The sequence below is a fragment of the Gopherus flavomarginatus genome, chromosome 3 (genome assembly GCF_025201925.1).
Source record: "Gopherus flavomarginatus isolate rGopFla2 chromosome 3, rGopFla2.mat.asm, whole genome shotgun sequence".
NCBI lineage: Eukaryota > Metazoa > Chordata > Testudines > Testudinidae > Gopherus > Gopherus flavomarginatus.
The window spans coordinates 266,873,033-266,890,867 of NC_066619.1; the positions used below are offsets into that span (position 1 = coordinate 266,873,033).

At 42.9% G+C, this 17,835-nt stretch overlaps 1 protein-coding gene across 2 annotated transcripts in view; it reads right to left on the reverse strand.

Moving 5' to 3' along the window:
- Positions 1 to 11,928: 11,928 nt before the first annotated feature.
- CFAP99 (cilia and flagella associated protein 99) overlaps positions 11,929 to 17,835 on the reverse strand; it is an 86,699-nt gene continuing 80,792 nt past the window's right edge. For both annotated transcript variants that reach the window (XM_050947639.1, XM_050947638.1), the window contains 2 exons: positions 17,070 to 17,250; positions 11,929 to 13,234 (listed from right to left, as the gene is read on the reverse strand). In XM_050947639.1, the coding sequence (XP_050803596.1) occupies positions 13,079 to 13,234; positions 17,070 to 17,250 (337 nt within the window). In that variant the 3' untranslated portion in view covers positions 11,929 to 13,078. The remainder of the gene's footprint in view (positions 13,235 to 17,069; positions 17,251 to 17,835) is intronic.

The following is a 17,835-nucleotide window of genomic DNA, read 5'->3' on the forward strand; positions in this document are numbered from 1 at the left end:
TGCCCTGGAATATTAATGGATTACCAGAGAATAATTCATGACACCAGAAAAATCGATGAAAATGAAACCTGATTAACTGAAGAGTGGTGTTTTTTAAAATTCTATTTAAAAGATTGTTTTATTTAACAAATATTTTTACACAAATGCCTAGAACAGTTGAAAAAAAACTGAACAGCATGCCTTCAGCTAAAGGCCAAGAACGCTAATAACCCTAAGCAGAAAAGTGCCCTTAAAAACCCAGTTTGTCTGTTTATATATCAGAAAAAAAAAAACAAAAGTGTACAACCCCAAATTCTCTTTTGCGGGTCATCTTCAACATCAGAACAAAGATAGAATGTGGGTATAAACAAGTTCAAACTGGAGATTTTAGGGTCCCAGAATTTGCTGAATGGAGCAAAGATTTTCAACTTCTTAAAAAACATCCCCCAAAACAAACCACCTCTCTTCTGCAACAGTCTCTGAACCACATATACGATTCTCAGCTGCCTGGTTTATTCAGCTGTGCAGAAAGCCACCTACCTCTCTAAGCATAGATGGTAGCATGAACTCTCTATTCCTTAAAGCAAGCAAACAATCTTAAAATGATCAGGACTATTCAAGTTAGTGAAAAGAATAAGCTGTAATATGATTTTATAAAATATATGGCACAGAGAAGATTGGGTGCATCTATAGCTGGAAAACCAAGTCCAAGATTTAAAGCAGTGGGTACATGAAGTTAAGTTCTTGAGCAAGTAGCCTGATTTTCAATAGTGCTAAGCACCTAACAGCGCCCATTAACTTCAACGGGAGCTGCTAAGTACTCTGCACTTTTTAAAGTCAGCAAGGGACTAAACATGGATTTTTTTTTAAAAAAGCCTACACTTCTAAGCTGCTGTTACTAAAAGTTTTGAACATAAGAACGGCCATACTGGGTCACACCAAAGGTCCATCTATCCCAGTATCCTGTCTTCTGACGGTGGCCAATGCCAGTGCCCCAAAGGGAATGAACAGAACAGGTAATCATCGAGTGATCCATCATGTTGCCCATTCCCAGCTTCTGACTTTTGGCCTAAGGGAAAACTGAGAAAACTAAAGTTTAAGAGTCTGCATATATAACCCACAGAATTAATTGTAAGGAGATGTCATAGCAAAGAACTTAAAAAGCAAGATTAGACATTCATTCTAATATCCAGTACTAGACTGGAGGACAATTCATAATGGATATTAATGCTCACAGTGCATGACAGACTATCAGTTTTCCCCATAGGCCTGTTATTGCCAAACTGACCATTGTGCTTAGTATTAGTTTCAGGTCCAGAAGGATTATATTTTTTTGATCTATAAGTGTTAATTTCACTGTACACACACAAACTGATGAAAAAAACAAAACACTTTTACCAATAGTTGAAATTTATAAATAGGCAAAGAAAGAAAAACACTGCTTGAGAACTTACTGAAGTTTTATTTAAGGCTATTTACTTTGTATATTTTGACATATGTTGACAATGTGTGTTTTAAAGGTTATAAAGTTTGAACGCTGAATCTCAATATCAACTCTTATTAGGGCACTTCTACACCACCCACGTTACAGTGTGGCTGTAGCAGCGTTGTGATATGGGCAGTGTGGACACTGTGCTTTATCACTGGGGGAGAGCTCTCCCGGTGATTTAAAAACACCCTGACTGAGCAGTGGCAGCTTTAATCGCCAGGCAAGCACTGTCTATACTGGTGCTTTTCAACACTAAACTTTTGTCGCTCAGGGGTGTGTTTTTTCAAACCACTGAGCAGCAAAAGTTTTAGTGCTGGAAGTGGCCATATAGACACCGCCTTAGAGAGGCAAGGTAGGTGAGGTAACAGATCTCATCCTTAGATCTAGGAAAGGTACACAGCATCTCAGCTAACTACAAGGTGGAACAGATTGTTTAGCATTACTAGATAACACACATTTCATGGGAACATTTAAGGGTAAGTGGCCCTGTAACACCCCTTCAGTTATAGGGAGGAAAAGGAAGGGGGAGAGCTAGCTGAAGGGTGAGGGGAGGGTTGGGTTGTTAGTGGTTTACAGCATGTTGTAATAAGCCATAAACCCAATGTCTTTATTCAATAGAGAAAATTGCATCATAGAACAGACCACCCAAATATACAGAGAAAACCTGCTTAATACAGAAATAAAAACCCCTCTGACTCCTAGTTGTCACCAAACACCCCACACTAGAACCCACATAGCTACAACCCATACTCAATGGGGACCCCATGCTGAAAGAAACATTTCCTGAACCACCTTAGCCTCTCCAAGCTCATTATCAGAAGCAAGCTCTTCACAAACCAGGACACACAAACTCCAAGCCGCATCAGACTCTGCCAGAACAACAGATGCAAAACCTGCAGACACACTTCCACTGCTACAATGATCAACACCTCCCACAACACACACTTCCAAGATTCATGGATCCTACACATGCGTATCACATATGGTGTACCTCATCCAGTGCTCTAAATGCCCCATAACTGTGGGGTGAGGCCAGGCAGTCACTATTTGCTTTCTATCAACTCACAGGAAAATGATGATTAAAGAGATGTTAACAAGCCAACCCTTATGACTAGAGGGGTGTTAACAGGCCACTTCACCTCAGATGGTCCCTTAAATATAGGTCAGCTAGTTATGTTAAACATTTACTTAGCTGTGACACTGAGTATGTTACCCTGACCGGAAGAAGAGCTCTGTGTAAGCTCGAAAGCTTGCCTCTCTCACCAACAGAAGTTGGTCCAATAAAAAAGTTATTACCTCACCCAGCTTGACTCTCATATCCTGGGACCAACACAGCTACAACACCACCATGTACAACAATGGAAGTTAAATATTGTCTGACCCTTAATATTTTCTGCAACTATGAAAATAAACTGATAAAAATTAAAAATGCTTAAACATAAAAAATAAATTTCTGCCAAGCCTAGTTATGTTCTTAAAAAGATGTTAAAAAAATCACCCCTGCCCACTGAAGCATCTGCAACTGCCCAGCAGAAGAGTCAATAGACTACTACATTCTCAATTTTACTGCCTTCATGAGCACTTTCAATAGCAACCTTAAACTCAGTTTCTTCCTTTCACAACAAGGAAGAGAGAGGTGAAGGGAAAGTTAATGTGAAGAATTATGATCCCAATCCTGCAAGACATATGTACCCATTTATAGGGGACTGCTCATAGTGTGGGATTACTTGGCATGTAAGATTTACACAAATGAATAACTTCTTGAAGGACTGGTGCCTAGGTTAATAACTACGAGAAGAACATCTTCAAGTGGAGTTTTACCAGAATTTTCTAGTGGTCTGGTTTCTAACGGCTGAGGGCCCTAAGGATTTCATTACTACTATTCTGTGGGAACTGCTTTCCTAGGTATTTTAATACTGTACAGTCTCTCTCCATTCTTTTCCACCAGCAATGTTTTCTTGGGGTTCACTCAAGAAGCTATTGCATTAAGGCCAGGATTAGGTTAAAGGAAGCAAATAAAAGGAGGCTACAGCTAAAAAGGTCACTTGGTGGCAACACTGTTTTACTGGGGCCATTAAATACTGTGTATGTTTTATTCTGGGGTTGAAGCTGCTCTACATATATGTATTTGTGGGACTAAAAAGTTTCCTTATAAGTATTTGGGAATGCAGGAAGTAGGCTGCATGTCATCTTTGTAGTTTCACACAGGGCAGGGACTACTGCTCACACATTAAGGTAGCTTCACAAAGCAACGTTTTATAGTGAAAGTCAGTTAAGATCCCTATGTCTCCAATTGGGGAAAATACTCTGGAGGGGAAAGCATGAGTGTGCTTACACAAGGGTCCAGGAGGAAGATTACATGCAGTCTCCAACAACATACCTGTCACAAAAGGATTCAGGACACTAGCCCCCTTTACAAAGATACAGTACTTCAAATAAAATGCAGATCTTAAAAAAAAAAAGAAAGAAAGAAAGAAAGAAAGAACAGATAAAATGAATTTTAGCTTTGTCCCAGGTCAAAGCGTTACAGAAATTAACTGACGCAGAAAACTCACAAAACAACCGAAAGTATTTTTCCCCCATAATACTTAAATATTGGAGAAGGTGTTTCAATTTAGCATGTTCCCCCACCCTTCTAGTTTGCAATACTAACAGGGCTGCATTTGGACAATATGGAAATAGTGGAACAGACTAGAAACAGGAACTGAATCATCTATTGTCACTGTCCAAAATGAAGAAGCCTGGGGTCAAAGCCAAAGCTCATGGCCCACAGCAGAAGCCGGAGATATTCAGCCCTGGGTGTCAGGGTTCAGGTTACAGGCGCCTCGCCTGGGGCTGAAGCCCTTGGGCTTTGGCTTTAGCCTCTTTCCCACCCCTTGGCTCAGGCAGGCTCAGGCTTTGGTCCTCCCCTCTTAGGGTTGCATAATAATTTGTGTTATCAGAATGGGGTTGTGGTGCAATGAAGTTTGAGAATCCCTGCTTTACAAGTTAGAGGTCCCTTCTCTTCACTGATTTTGCTTTATTTGACAAGCTCCACATTTGTAGACCTAATGAACACACAGGAAAAAGATTATACCTCATAGAGAACTAAAATAAGGCACAAAGTCCCCAAAGACTATTTTTATTTGAGTTATAAAGTGGGGCGCTCTTTTGTTTCTACATTAGCAACAACTCTTTTCTACCCTGTATTTGATAGAACGTGGCTGTCTAGGGACTAGTAGTTACTTCAAAGTGTCAAGAGTGAAGACATTTCAGCTGAGGGGAGAAGAGATTTTTTAGAACGTTTTAATTTTTTTTTTAACTCCTTGTGAAAAAGTAGGAATGTTCTGTAATATTTTTACAAAGCCTATGTGTGCTTCAGTTTCCTTCTACGCTTTCGACTGCTACCCTGATCCTGGAACAGTGCAGGAAACACAAGTGCAGAAAAAATGGGTTATTAAAGGTTAAAACTGACAGATCAATAGAGGCTCCAGAGACAATGGAAGCCCCGAGGAACAAGTGATCTACCCCAAAAGCAGGACGCTCCAGTAAGTGGGGCAAACTCAGCATGGCCCTGCCTGGAGACAAAAAGAGCAGGAGCTGACCAGCAGGGGATGAAGAGTGGACTTCTGGAAGAGGCTGGCTGTTTTCACCTGGCACTCTCCAAAGGGTCAGAGAGAGACAGGCTCTAAGGTGGAATCTACTACAGCAGGGGTAGGCAACCTGTGGTACAGGAGCTTATTTTCAGGGGCACTTGCACTGCCTGGGTCCTGGCCACTGGTCCAGAGGGGTCTGCATTTTAATTTAATTTTAAATGAAGCTTCTTAAACATTTTAAAAACCTTATTTACTTTACAAACAACAATAGTTTAGTTATATATTACAGACTTATAGAAAGAGACCTTCTAAAACCCTTAACATGTATTACTGGCATGCGAAACCTTAAATTAGACTGAATAAATGAAGATTCGGCCTACCACTTCTGAAAGGTTGCCGACCCCTGTACTACAGCTTGCCTGGTGAAGTCCATCTGGCTAAGCCAGAATAATAGGTCTTTTACTTACCTTCTCTATGCTAACCTAAGGACTTAAAATGTTGTGTTCTAGCTGACTATTAAACCCTACTGTTTTGAAAACACAGCCTGGTGTCACTGAAAATACTTGCTGTGGTGCATTAGTCCCAAGAGCACAGATTCTCTAATCAGGAGTCTATCTGAAGTGAACAAGCCGGGCAGACCTCATGGTATGAAGCAAGAGTGCTTGAGCCCAGAGGTTCAGTCTCAGAGGCAGAGAGGATGTGTGGCCTACCCTAAAGGAAGAAGTGAGACCCTTTGGGGGTCTGCGTTACTGAAGGGGTTTCTCCAACAGACTGTTTAAAAGCTGGGTCATAGCACTGATCCTGTGGACCCATGACATGTCTATCAGCTCAAACACTGACAAACACTTGAGAGAAGTTTAAAACAAGATTCAGAACCCTGCGCAGACACAAATTTATATCCACAGATGCAGATATAAATCAGTATCCGTGGAACCACAGGGCTCTCCCAGGAACCACAGAAGTGAAAGGAGCCAAATGTGGGACCACTGCTCCAGGAGCCAGCACCATGTGCCCGCAGCTCCTCTGGCACAGCTGTAACCACCTGCAGCCCCGCCCAGAGCCCTTCCACACAGCTGTCTGCGTCTCCCATCTGGGAGGTAGGCATACCACATTAACACTAAAGCGAGCTCAGGAACAGCTGCCATTGAGCCTGGTGCCCACCTGGTTCCGCTCATACCGATTTATATCCACAGATATAAATCTGTATGGGGCTCAAAAAACTTGAGCACTCCACCTCTGCCCATGTTGAATTAAGCACTAAAAAACAACCTTGTACTACAGTTCTCTAGTTTCACAAGGAGCACTGGTTTAAAAAAAAAAAAAAAAAAAAAAAAAAAAAAAAAAAAAAGGTGGGGGGGACAACTTGTTCACATAAAAAAAGACAAAACTTTTTTTTAATATGTGAAGCACTCCTTTTTCAGGTCATCTAATAACCAGATGCATGATAGAATATTGGTCTGGAACCCAAAACAAAAAAGTTGTCTCATATTAAACAAATTGTTGGTGCATGAAAGGAATGTCTAGTTACACAAAATGCCTGGCTGTTTCTGATACAGCCTTGGTAGTTGTAAGTGCCTAAAATTGGCTGTAAAGAGAACTTGGGGAAGCTGATGGTGGTGGGGTTTGTTTTTTTGGGGGTTCATTTGGGAGAACTCTCTATAGGGATATGAATTTAACTGAATACTTTTCATTTTGGCACAGAAACACTATTAGTCTCAGTAAAAAAAGTGGCATGAAGACAATGCTCAGTGTCAAATTTATGAAGCTTAAATCAGAGTTTTTGATAAACCTTGACCTAGAAAGAAAAAACAGCTGTTTATTAAACTACTGAATATTTTTAACCTTTCATTGCATCTCATAGCAAAATCTGTATTAATTGTAGGATGAGATATAACAAGGAAAACCACACCACATTCCTACCTCAAATTCAAGGAGTTCTTCACACATTGCTACTGTTCTTGTTTTACAATCCTCCCACAGAGACTTGGTTACAGTTGCATCATGAATATGCTACAATTAACACACTATTTTGACTGACACAGAGCACAGTTCCTGCTACCCAAGTGCTATTTCCCTGACAGTAAGCCTTGTTTACACTAGAGAAAGTTTAACAGACTATTTTTTCTATTAACAACTCCAGTTCAGTTCCACCAGCATTTACAACACTGGGAAGCACACAGATAATCTACTAACCTTTTAGGCACCTTGTCAATCAGCCTTGCTCTGAGCAATTACATGACATTGCTTAAAATGCTGATGGTCCATCTATGCTAGGGACTTGTCTACACTAGGAATAAAGGTGTATTAACACAAGCATTGAAACCCTAAATAAGACTAGGCAAATTTTAACATGTTAGTGGGCTGAGTTTCAATGTTCAGTTTGTACAGGAGTTAGTAAGACAATTCACAGAAACAACATACCTGACATGGTCAGGAAAACATTAAATGCTAATGCCTCAGTCTTGGAAATTTCCATCACCTTCTTTCTTGATCACTTTGACCACCACCACCACCAACCTGTCTATCACTCAGGCCCATAGCCTGACTTGAACCTCTCTCTAGGCTGTCATATCCAAGCTATATCTAAATATTGTTGATTCTTTCTCCATAACATCTCTAAGATATGAGCTTTCCTATCCAGCCACACTGCTAAAACTCTCATCCAATCTCTCATCTCGATAGTGCAACAATCTTCCCCAACCCATACCCATTCAGAATGCTGCTGCAAAGATAATTTTCCTAGCTCATTGCTATAACCATGTCATCCCTCTTTCTGAATCCCTCCACTGGCTCCCCCTTCTCTGTTTCCCAAACCTGAAAAGGAGCGCCATGTAAGCTATGAAGCTTGTTTTTCCTCACTAACAGAAGTTGGTCTAATAAAAGATATTACCTCACCCTCCTTGTCACTCTGATATGATACACAGTCAGTTCAGGAATTGATCAGAAAGGAGCAATAACCACACCCCCTTTCCATATGGAATGTGAGGGAGCAGAGCCAGGATTGAGCAGGAGGGTCAGTGATCCCCTACAGGCCCAATTCCCTCAGGGCAGCGGTGGAGGAAGAAAGCATGAGAAAGCTAATGGGGCAATAGCCTGACAGACTCCCTCTATGATAGTGAGATGATCAGCAAGACTTTGGCGGAGGGGAGCAGCATTCAGAGGTAATTCTTGCCCTAGGAAAGAACACAATGGTAACAGCAGATCTCAAAGGCCCACCTCGTTCTAAGATGGGCAGGAAAGAGTGGAGGTAATTGCATGTACATCTGGAGATGGGGGGGCGACAGAGGAATTAGAGCATGGCTAGGGCTCAGGTCCGTCTCGCGGCGGGGGCAGGGGAGAGGGAAGGGAAGGGAGGGCCACAGGCCCGTCTCGCGGCGGGGGAGAAGGGAAGGGAGGGAGAAGGGAAGGGAGGCCACAGGCCCGTCTCGCGGAGGGGGGGGGGTGAGGGAGAAGGGAGGCCACAGGCCCGTCTCGCGGCGGGGGAGAAGGGAAGGGAGGGAGAAGGGAAAAGGGGCTACAGGCCCGTTTCGCGCAGGGGGGGGGGGGGAAGGGAGGCCACAGGCCCGTCTCGCGGCGGGGGAGAGGGGAAGGGAGGGAGAAGGGAAGGGAGGCTACAGGCCCGTCTCGCGGCGGGGGAGAGGGGAAGGGAGGGAGAAGGGAAGGGAGGCTACAGGCCCGTCTCGCGGAGGGGGGGGGGGTGAGGGAGAAGGGAGGCCACAGGCCTGTCTCGCGGAGGGGGGGGGGAGGGAGGCCACAGGCCCGTCTCCTTTGCGGGCCTAGGATATTGGGGGGAAGGCCAGGCCCTGCTTGCCGTGTGGGGGGCGGGCCAGGCTCCCCCTGGGGGTGTCGCGCCCGGCTCTCAGGGGCGTTGGGGGGAGCTCCGGCCCAGGCTCCAAGCCCCCGCGCCCGGCTGGCAGCCGGCTCCACGCTACGTTCCCGTCTCACCTGCTGCCCCGGCTCCACGCTACGTTCCTGGGGACTCAGCACAGAGCGGGCGGGCGCCCTGAGATCCCGATCCCAGCAGCCCCAGCTCACGATACTCACCTCCTCAGGGGCAGATCTAAAAACTCCACACGGAGGCCGCGCGGCCCATCCCTGCCGCCCAATCATTGGCGAGGCCATTGCCCTTCCGACTCGCTGATTGGACGGCATGAATATCAATTAGCAGTCTGTTTGACTTCGGCCCCACCTTCCATCCGGCCCCGGTGTACGCTGGGGGTTGTAGTTTTCAGGGTGATGCTCGGGCCTCAGCATAACTCCCGCAGTTCCAGCCTAGGGAAGAACGTTATTGGCAGCTGGACAGAGGGTTTGAATGGGCCTCTCTGGGTGCCTGGCTAGCCCTGGGGCAGCAGAGCACTGTAGCCATATAATATGTGAGCCCCCCAGACCAGCCTGGGCAACTATCTGAATTAGAAACTCTCAGATGCCATAGGCCCAGGTTTACCAAGAGAGATGCTGTCCCCCCAGAGACATCAATCACTATCCACCTTGGCTACAGCAGACCCAAAGCTCCCATACGCACTGTCCTTCTTAGCCTTCTCACAGGTAACCTCCAGAACCCCACTATCACATACACACTCAGAGCTAACAATACCCTGCACTGGATGCTTGGGTTGAGCAAGGACCTCAATCTGGATCAAATGTGGAATTCCTGTTTTGTGAGAAGTTTCAGTGTTTGAAATTTGGTATCATTCTGAGACCAAGACTGAGAGAACTGTCAGAGCTGGGTCTCCCTGGGCTTCCAGGCACTTGACTCCATGGAAATGAGCCTGGAAGCTCTGAAAGCCCTGATTTGAATCAGAGTTCTTAGGGCTTGCAGACTCTATGATATGGAGTCAGGAGCCAAGCCACAGTTATAGAGGTTTCCAGGCCTGCCAACCTCCTTGCTCCACAGCAAGGAGCTTGGAAACCCTGGCATGACACATCTATCCTGGAGCTGTGCTGTGGACATGGGAGGCCTAGTGTCCATCAGAACCCTGGCTGCACGTTCACTGAACTCGACTTGCTTTTGCAAGAAAATTCAGGTTTGATGAACCAGCATTTTCTGACAAAACAAAGTTTCATTGGAAAATTTCTGACCAGCTTCAGGCGGACCACTTCCTCCTTCAGATGGAAATAAGGATTCCCTCAGTAGAAAGGCAATAAGAAACCCCAACCATGATGTGCATCTTGGATTCTGCCACAGTCCAAAACTACTCATGGAAACTTGCCTAGGCAGAGTTCTCTAAGGCACAGAAATGTTAGTGAGACACTACAGCCAACTCTTATTATTATTTGGTGTATTTTGTAAAGCCCCAGCTGCTTGTGGCAAGAGGTTCCATGAAGCTCGCAGTTTTCATTTGAAAAAAGTAAATTTCTAGATTAGCCTTCATGGTTACAGAGAAAAGCTTGAAAATGTAAAGCAAGTGCACCCCCTCACAGCTTGGAAACCAGAAGGTAAATATAAAGAAACCAAAATGTATTATTATTTTTTATTAATCTCATGACTTTTAAACCAATCTCATGTTTTTGGGGGGCCTGGATCATGATTTTTGAATGGAGGGAGCGGATGTAGCATTGCCAACTCCTTGGTGCTGGATTTTGGGGTTGAGAGGAGGCAGTCTAGTTTAAGGAGTTATTTGACATCCAGGAAAATACCATTTCCCTGTCTGTCCAATCAAAACAGCTCAAATTTTGAATATTAAATACTTGTAACGAGTTAGTTGTGAACATCCTATATATCAAGAATTAATCACAGAAATCACATAGTGAATAATTTTGAACAATTAATACATTTTGGAAAATCACAATCTGAACAGAAAAAAGATGCAAAATTTGTAGAACAAATTACTCATTATGAATTGTCTATCCAGCTCTAGCTTAAGTTCAATATGATGAGGATACATGCATTATCACAATATGTTGCAATGTGCCAATGTAGTGTGTGGACCTAAACATATGATGTAAATATGACAGTTATCTGAGATTGTCACAATCAGGGTGGTTAACCTTGGTTTTATCCAATGTGCTCTGCTATAATTCATGCATCACTGTAAAATCATGAGTCTATATAGAAAAGTGAGAATCACATTGCTTCGTCCCCTAAATTCTCTGTTCCTCCCTTGACTTATTGGGTCATCCAAGTAAGTTATGTGCATTGTGTCCTAAGTTAGCAAGAACCAGGATGATCACTACTTCTGGTAGGGAATTTCACAGCCTAGGGTTCTCCAGTGAGAACACTCTTCCTCCAGCCTTCTTTGAATTTCATCTGGAGGACACCTACCACATTGTCATCCTTGCTTGCTGCTGCCTGGTGTGTGGGGCACAAAAGGGAGATGGTCACTGAGATAGCTTGAACCTGACTCTTGAGCTTTGATTATCAGGAACAGCATCTCAGAGGAAGTAAGCCACAATGTGATGCCCTGTGCCAACATCCATATAGTGTTCCTGATCAGCTCTCTGTCTTTAACTTTCTTTCACTCCCAAAATGCTAGGTACAGCTGCATGTTTAAGGGGTGCTATTCAACTCCATAGCATCCAGGGTCCTGACTGTAGGCATTACTATTTGTGTTATGGTAGCACAGAGAGGTCCAAGTCAAGACTGAGTGCTGGATAAACACAAAGGAAAATATACTCCCTGCCCCAAAGAGCTCATCAGCATAGGCTATTGCTCAACCTTTTATAGGCCTCATTTTCACAGTTCTCTCTCTGACTGATCACACTATCCAACTCTTTCTCTCCCTGAATTGTTCCTACTGAACTTCTGCCTCAATGCTACACTCACTTCCTCATACCCTTTAAACCCCATTGGCTCAACAGAACTCTTCAAATCATCTGCAGTATATCCAGAGATGGAAACATTTTTTATTAATGAAAAACACAGCACATTTAATAAGTATTGCAGATAGTGGAAAAGATTTTCACAGCTAGATGGCAACAAAAGAATTCCTTAACCCATTAGATTTCCTTTGGTAAAAGGAAGGAACTGTAATGCTGTATGAGCATTAAAAGCAGCTCCCTGTATTTAATGTCAGATACAATCTGATTCAATTTCAATATTTGCAATGGCAATAATTAAATATCTTGCAACTGGCACAAATGTAAGATAGAAATGCATTACATATTCTCACTGCTGCACAGATTTTAATTGAGATTTACATTCCCTCAGGCATTATGCCTACATAGCCTTATGACTTGAAGGTTCATTTATGGAAACAGCATAGAAATGATCATAGATGTCAAATTAATTTTAGGTGACTAACAGAGTTTTGATTGCTTCTGAAAACTGCTCTCTAAAGAGAATAAGGAATGTTACTTTCTCATATCATCACTTTGAGATGAAGGGAATTTGCTTCTTGAGCAACTTCACCTGAGTGGGACTAATATGTGCTTAAAGTCAGGCCCATGCTTAAATACCATACTGAATTGGGGCCTAAGTCATTATAATCATCTCAGTTTTACAAGGGAGGCAGAGAGCCTGACTGCACTTGGAAATATCCTGTATTGGACCCTGGGATGCAAACCTGTTTTCCTCCCTAGCTCCTCCACAACCAGTGTTGAAACTGGTTGACCTGCTGGTATGGGCAGGTAATCACATTCTGTACTTATTGTAAGATCATTGATCCCTGTTCTAAACTCTGGTTGATCACATCCTGTGAAGAGCTAAATGCAAAAGTAAAAATTCTGTTTGTTTCACATATTTTTACTTTTTATTTCAGAAAATGAACATAGCAAACAACTGGCATAGCATATAAAGGGTATACACTGAAAGTCCTCTCTACAATATTCTTACCTGTTAGTTTGTTACCACAAACAAATTTCAAAGTAAATATTTAATCTATTACATGTTTTAATTCTTAATGGAAAAATGTCTCAACACACATTTAAAATACAAGTTACCAAATTCTGCTTCAGATACACCAACCATAATTTGACTCTGCAGCCTACACATATGAGAAAGAGGGCTAAATTCAACCCTCGCATTAGCAGTCACAGTAGGAAGTGCTCCCATCTCCACCAGGTCTGGATTTTTTCCCGAGTCATTTCATTTTACGTATTATCTCAATATACAAGAAGTGGCTCCAATTCTTGCAGCCTGATAGGCAGACATTTTCTGAGCTGTTTCTCTGGACATTAAGCCATTCTGAAGCATCTTGAACTGTTGTTCCCGACTCTCCTCCAACTCTTTCCAGTGGGGCTCTTGCAGAGAGTTCTGCAGAAATGAAAGACAGATGATCATAGTACAAACATGAGTGACTAATCAGATTATGGAATGAATTTTCACACAACAATCTGGATGGCTGGCAGACAAATATTCCATTTGATACCATCATTGGGGCAAGCACAGCAACTTTATAATGGCCATGATGAATAGAAACAAACTGAGGTTGGGTGCACAATTTGTTTAATCTAGAAGAGGTTCTCACAAGAAATATTTTGGTGGCCTTAGAGTGCGGCCACCAGCTCTTGATGGTGGCTGCTCTGACAATTTTTCCTAAAATACTTAATTAACTTTAGGAAAGACAAATAAATATGCACATATCCATGTCCAAATCATTGTAATTTATTTATGTAGGGTTTTTTCAGACTCAGAAATAATGTACAGTTGTCTCTATTCTTTACCGGACCTAAACAGAATTGAAACAAAATAAGCTGCTTTGCATGTTCTTCTTTTGTTGTTGTTGTTGTTGTTTCTTTTGTTTTCTTGGTTGCAGGTTTGGGGTTTTTTGATTGTTTTTTTAGACTTGCTAGCTAGTAAGTCTGCTCCTGTGATAACTGGTATCTGTAGGTTTGGTAATATCACTTTTCACAGCAGACTTTCTCAGGCTGGGCAAGCTGGGGAACAAATTAAGCTCTGAATGGAGAGGTGGGTAGGGAGGCAGCAGGGGCCAGGAGCAATGAAGGGCTGCTTAAGGGCAGTGGGGGCCATGAGCGATGCGGGGAGGGGTGAGCACAGGGCTGGAACCAAAAGCCCTGCAGCTGGGGGATGGAGCCCGAAGCCCTGCGGCTGGAACCCGAAACCCCGTTGCCGGAGTCTGCCACCCAACGCCCCAGGGCTGAAGCCTGAGCCTCACTTAGGGTGACTAGATGTCCCGATTTTATAGGTAGAGTCCTGATTTTTGGATCTTTCTCTTATATAGCCTCCTATTACCCACCACCCCCTGGGTCAATTTTTCACATTTTCTGTCTGATCACCCTAGCCCCACTGCCCCTTCCCTTGGAAAGCGGGGAACTCACACTGGCTGCCTGCTACTCTGGTTTTTGTGGCTATGGAGGAGGGCAAGGCCCAACCCCTACTGGTGGCCCCAAGGAAGGGGTGAATGGTTTGCCGCTCTCCCTCTAATCACTGCCTAGGAGGCTGTGGCCATAAAAAAAACCCCTGACGGCCACGGTGGCCACATTTGAGAAAGGCTGACTAGATTGTACAAAATCTTAGGCCAAGACAAAACCTAACTACATTTGGATTGTTATGCTCTATTGTCTCTTTCTTATGTTATCTCCCTCTCAGAAGTTTATCCTGGTAATCCTATTTCAACACTCATATGCATACATCTATCTCCTATATCCAACTTTACAGGTGTTCTGATTCAACAGTTAGGTTCACAAAGACAGTATTCCAGAAAAGACCCGCACTGACAGACAAAGCAATGTTATCACCGAATGGCCTCCAACAATGCTGGAACAACTTTTCTCTTTTACAACACATTTGTCTTCAGTTTTCTAAACTGTAATATAAATTCTATTTTGTTATTCATTTAACAGTGTTAAAAATGCGTGTATGGAGCAAATTCTGCACTCATTCACACCTGCACAAAGTCAAACCCACTGAGTTCAAAGGGCTTATACAAGTGTAAGTGAGGCCAAAATTTGGTCCTGGCACTTCAACACCAAGAGAGGATCTTCTTCTTTCAGTGTATTTAGGAATAGAGACGTAAGGCATCAAAAAGGTGGGCAGTACAAGCAGCATGCAGGCTGGACTATGCTGGAGTTATTGCACAGAAAGAGGGCGGTGGAGATACTGGGCCACTTTCTGCTCTAAGGTAAACCCATACAACACAATTGGACTAAATGGGTGTTGGGTGTAACTGACATGAGTTTGCCTTGTTCTCTGAAATAAAACTTGGCCAGGACTGTGTAGACCCAAGCACCAATGATGGGGACTAGAGCAAACCTAATATCTTCTGCTGACATGTGCTTTATTTATAAAGTACTTTATATTGAATTAAAAAATGATTTTTACTGCTATGTGCCTTAGGACCTGAGTGGAAGGAAGAGGAAGAGGACTAACATCTTGCGATATTTAAAGTGTAAAGTTAAACAAAAGAGTAGAACTTCACAACAGTTATGGAACTCTTACGCTTCAAATGATAGCTGCATTTACAGTCGTATTCTACCTTTATACTGTCAAGGATCCTATCTATAACTTTATAATTCTTTTTTATTTATTTCAAAATGTGTCTTACTCTTTGCAGTGATTTGAATAGCTTTATTACACTGCAGTTTTCCTTCGAGGCCTGTAATTATTGCATCTGCCCTTCTGTAAGGCCTCTATTCGGGAAAGCACCCCTATTTAGGGCCCGCTTAAATACTCTCCTGAATAAAGCCCCAAATACTTTTCTTTGCTGAATAGGGATGGACTTAAGTATGTGCTTAAAGTTAAGCACATGCTTAAATGTTTTACTGGAGATTCTGAAGCTGCAGTGAGCAATCCTGTGAAAGGCTTATATTGGTGGTTCTCAAACTGTGGGTCGGGACTCCAAAGGGTTGTGACCCCATTTTAATGGGGGTCACCAGGGCTGGCGTTAGACTTGCTGGAGCCAAAGCCAAAGCCCGAGCCCCATTGCCCAGGGCCGAAGCCAAAGTCCAAACCCCACTGCCCAGGGTTGTGTAGTAATTTTCATTGTCAGAAGGGGGTCACAGTGCAATGAAGTTTGAGGACCCCTGGTTAACATTATTGTACTACTTATTTCTGAAAAATACAGCTTTCCCCTAGGCTGTGAATTCAGCTCTGCCAAGTCTCCTAACAAAATAGGCTATAGTTATTATTTCAATAGATTGTCCCATTTAACTCTAAGCTTCCTATCACAGGTTCATGGCAACTGCACCTGTATTTCCCCTTTGTGGTCCCTCAAGGGTACCCCTCTAGGTTCCCGGCTCCCCAGCCATCACCTCTGTCGGGTAGACACTCACATCTCTATCCCTCCGAACCAAGATTTTTCCAGGCTGCACCGTTCCCTGTCTACACTAAGTGATATACCCCACAAGCCAGACTGCCTAAATAGGCCAGCATCAATGCTTTGGTTTCTCTCCAGAGGCTCTGAACAGAGTAATGGACTGCAGTTATAGTTAGCACACAGCTCTTTAGAAGCAAGCACATTTATTTTTAAGGTGAAAGCATTACAGAGAGAACATATAAACAATAAAAGAACCTATGTGCAAGCTAAAAAGTGTACCAGAGGTTACCCCAACTCTAACCTCGGGGTCTGGTAGGTGTCATTCCTCAAAATCCACAACTGTTTTTTCCCCATGGTTACAAGTTCATAACTGTCTCAGTGTCAAAATCAGAATAACCATAAATAGTTCGGCTTTTCCTTTATATTGCATGGAGTTTTGATCTGGGTTTCATGTAACAGGTGATCAGCAGACAATGCCCCCTCCTCAGGGTGCAACTTCAAAAGTCTGGGTTTGTGCATAACTGAAGGTGGGGAACTGAAGGTGGGGAATTTGCATTCACCTCCCCCTCCAGGAAAACCACTTAACACTATTTGTTCCTAAAGTCCATTCTTGGCTGGTGCATTGTTTTGTAACCCCAAGTCTCACATCCATTACATCTCTCCCCTTGAGAGGTACATACAGTTCTGGCCCACAATATGAAATAAACCATTCATTTAATACAATGGACCCCAAAAATACTTAACTTAATTCAATAAGATCTCCCAAGAATATTGCAAGAAATTGCCATATCTGTCACACTTCCATTGTGCTAACTGAAACTTAAAAAAAAATAATCCCATCATGACTATTTATTGTAATACTTATTTACTTACTTCATATGACTTCCAAGATCTCCCTGGCCCTGCACCATCTTTCTGGGGTGTAATCTTTAAGATTTCAGCTTGCTTTTTACGCTCCATAGTTTTCTCTGTAATCTTTTTCTGCAGATCTAAAACACGTTCATCTTTCACAGATCCTTCAGTTAACTGGGACTTTATTTTCTTCTCTTCCTGCCTGCAAGGTCAAAAATAAAGAAAAAAGAGGGAAAAATAGATGGAAAAGATCTACAAAATAAATCCAATCCAGATTATTTAGAATCAAAATATATTACTTTGCAAATCACGAGTTAATGCACCAGCCTTTTACATCTGGTGACCAGTAAGATTCAAATCAGGTTTACATTATACGAGGAAATGAATGTGGTGTTCTCAGCTTGATTCCTGTTGTTCACATAATATCATTAACCAGTATGGAACAATTCAGCATAATCTGAAGTCCCTTCTCAGTGGATGCAAGGACTATAATATAATATGTCTATATTGCAGCTGGGGTGTGTGAATGGCAGCTTGTGTAGATGCACCCATGCTCACTGTATTGTAGCTATCTTGCTAAAATAGAAGTGAGGACACTGTAGTACAATCTTCAGTACTGGTACATACTCACAGCCAGTACTGAAGCCTGAGCTACAGAGTACTCTCTATTTTTAGTGCACTAGCTAGAGTATGGCTAGTATGAATACATCTACCCAAGCTTCCATTCACAACCTCACTGTAATGTAGATGCACCTAGGGCAATGGTCCCCAAACTTTTTACCTCACC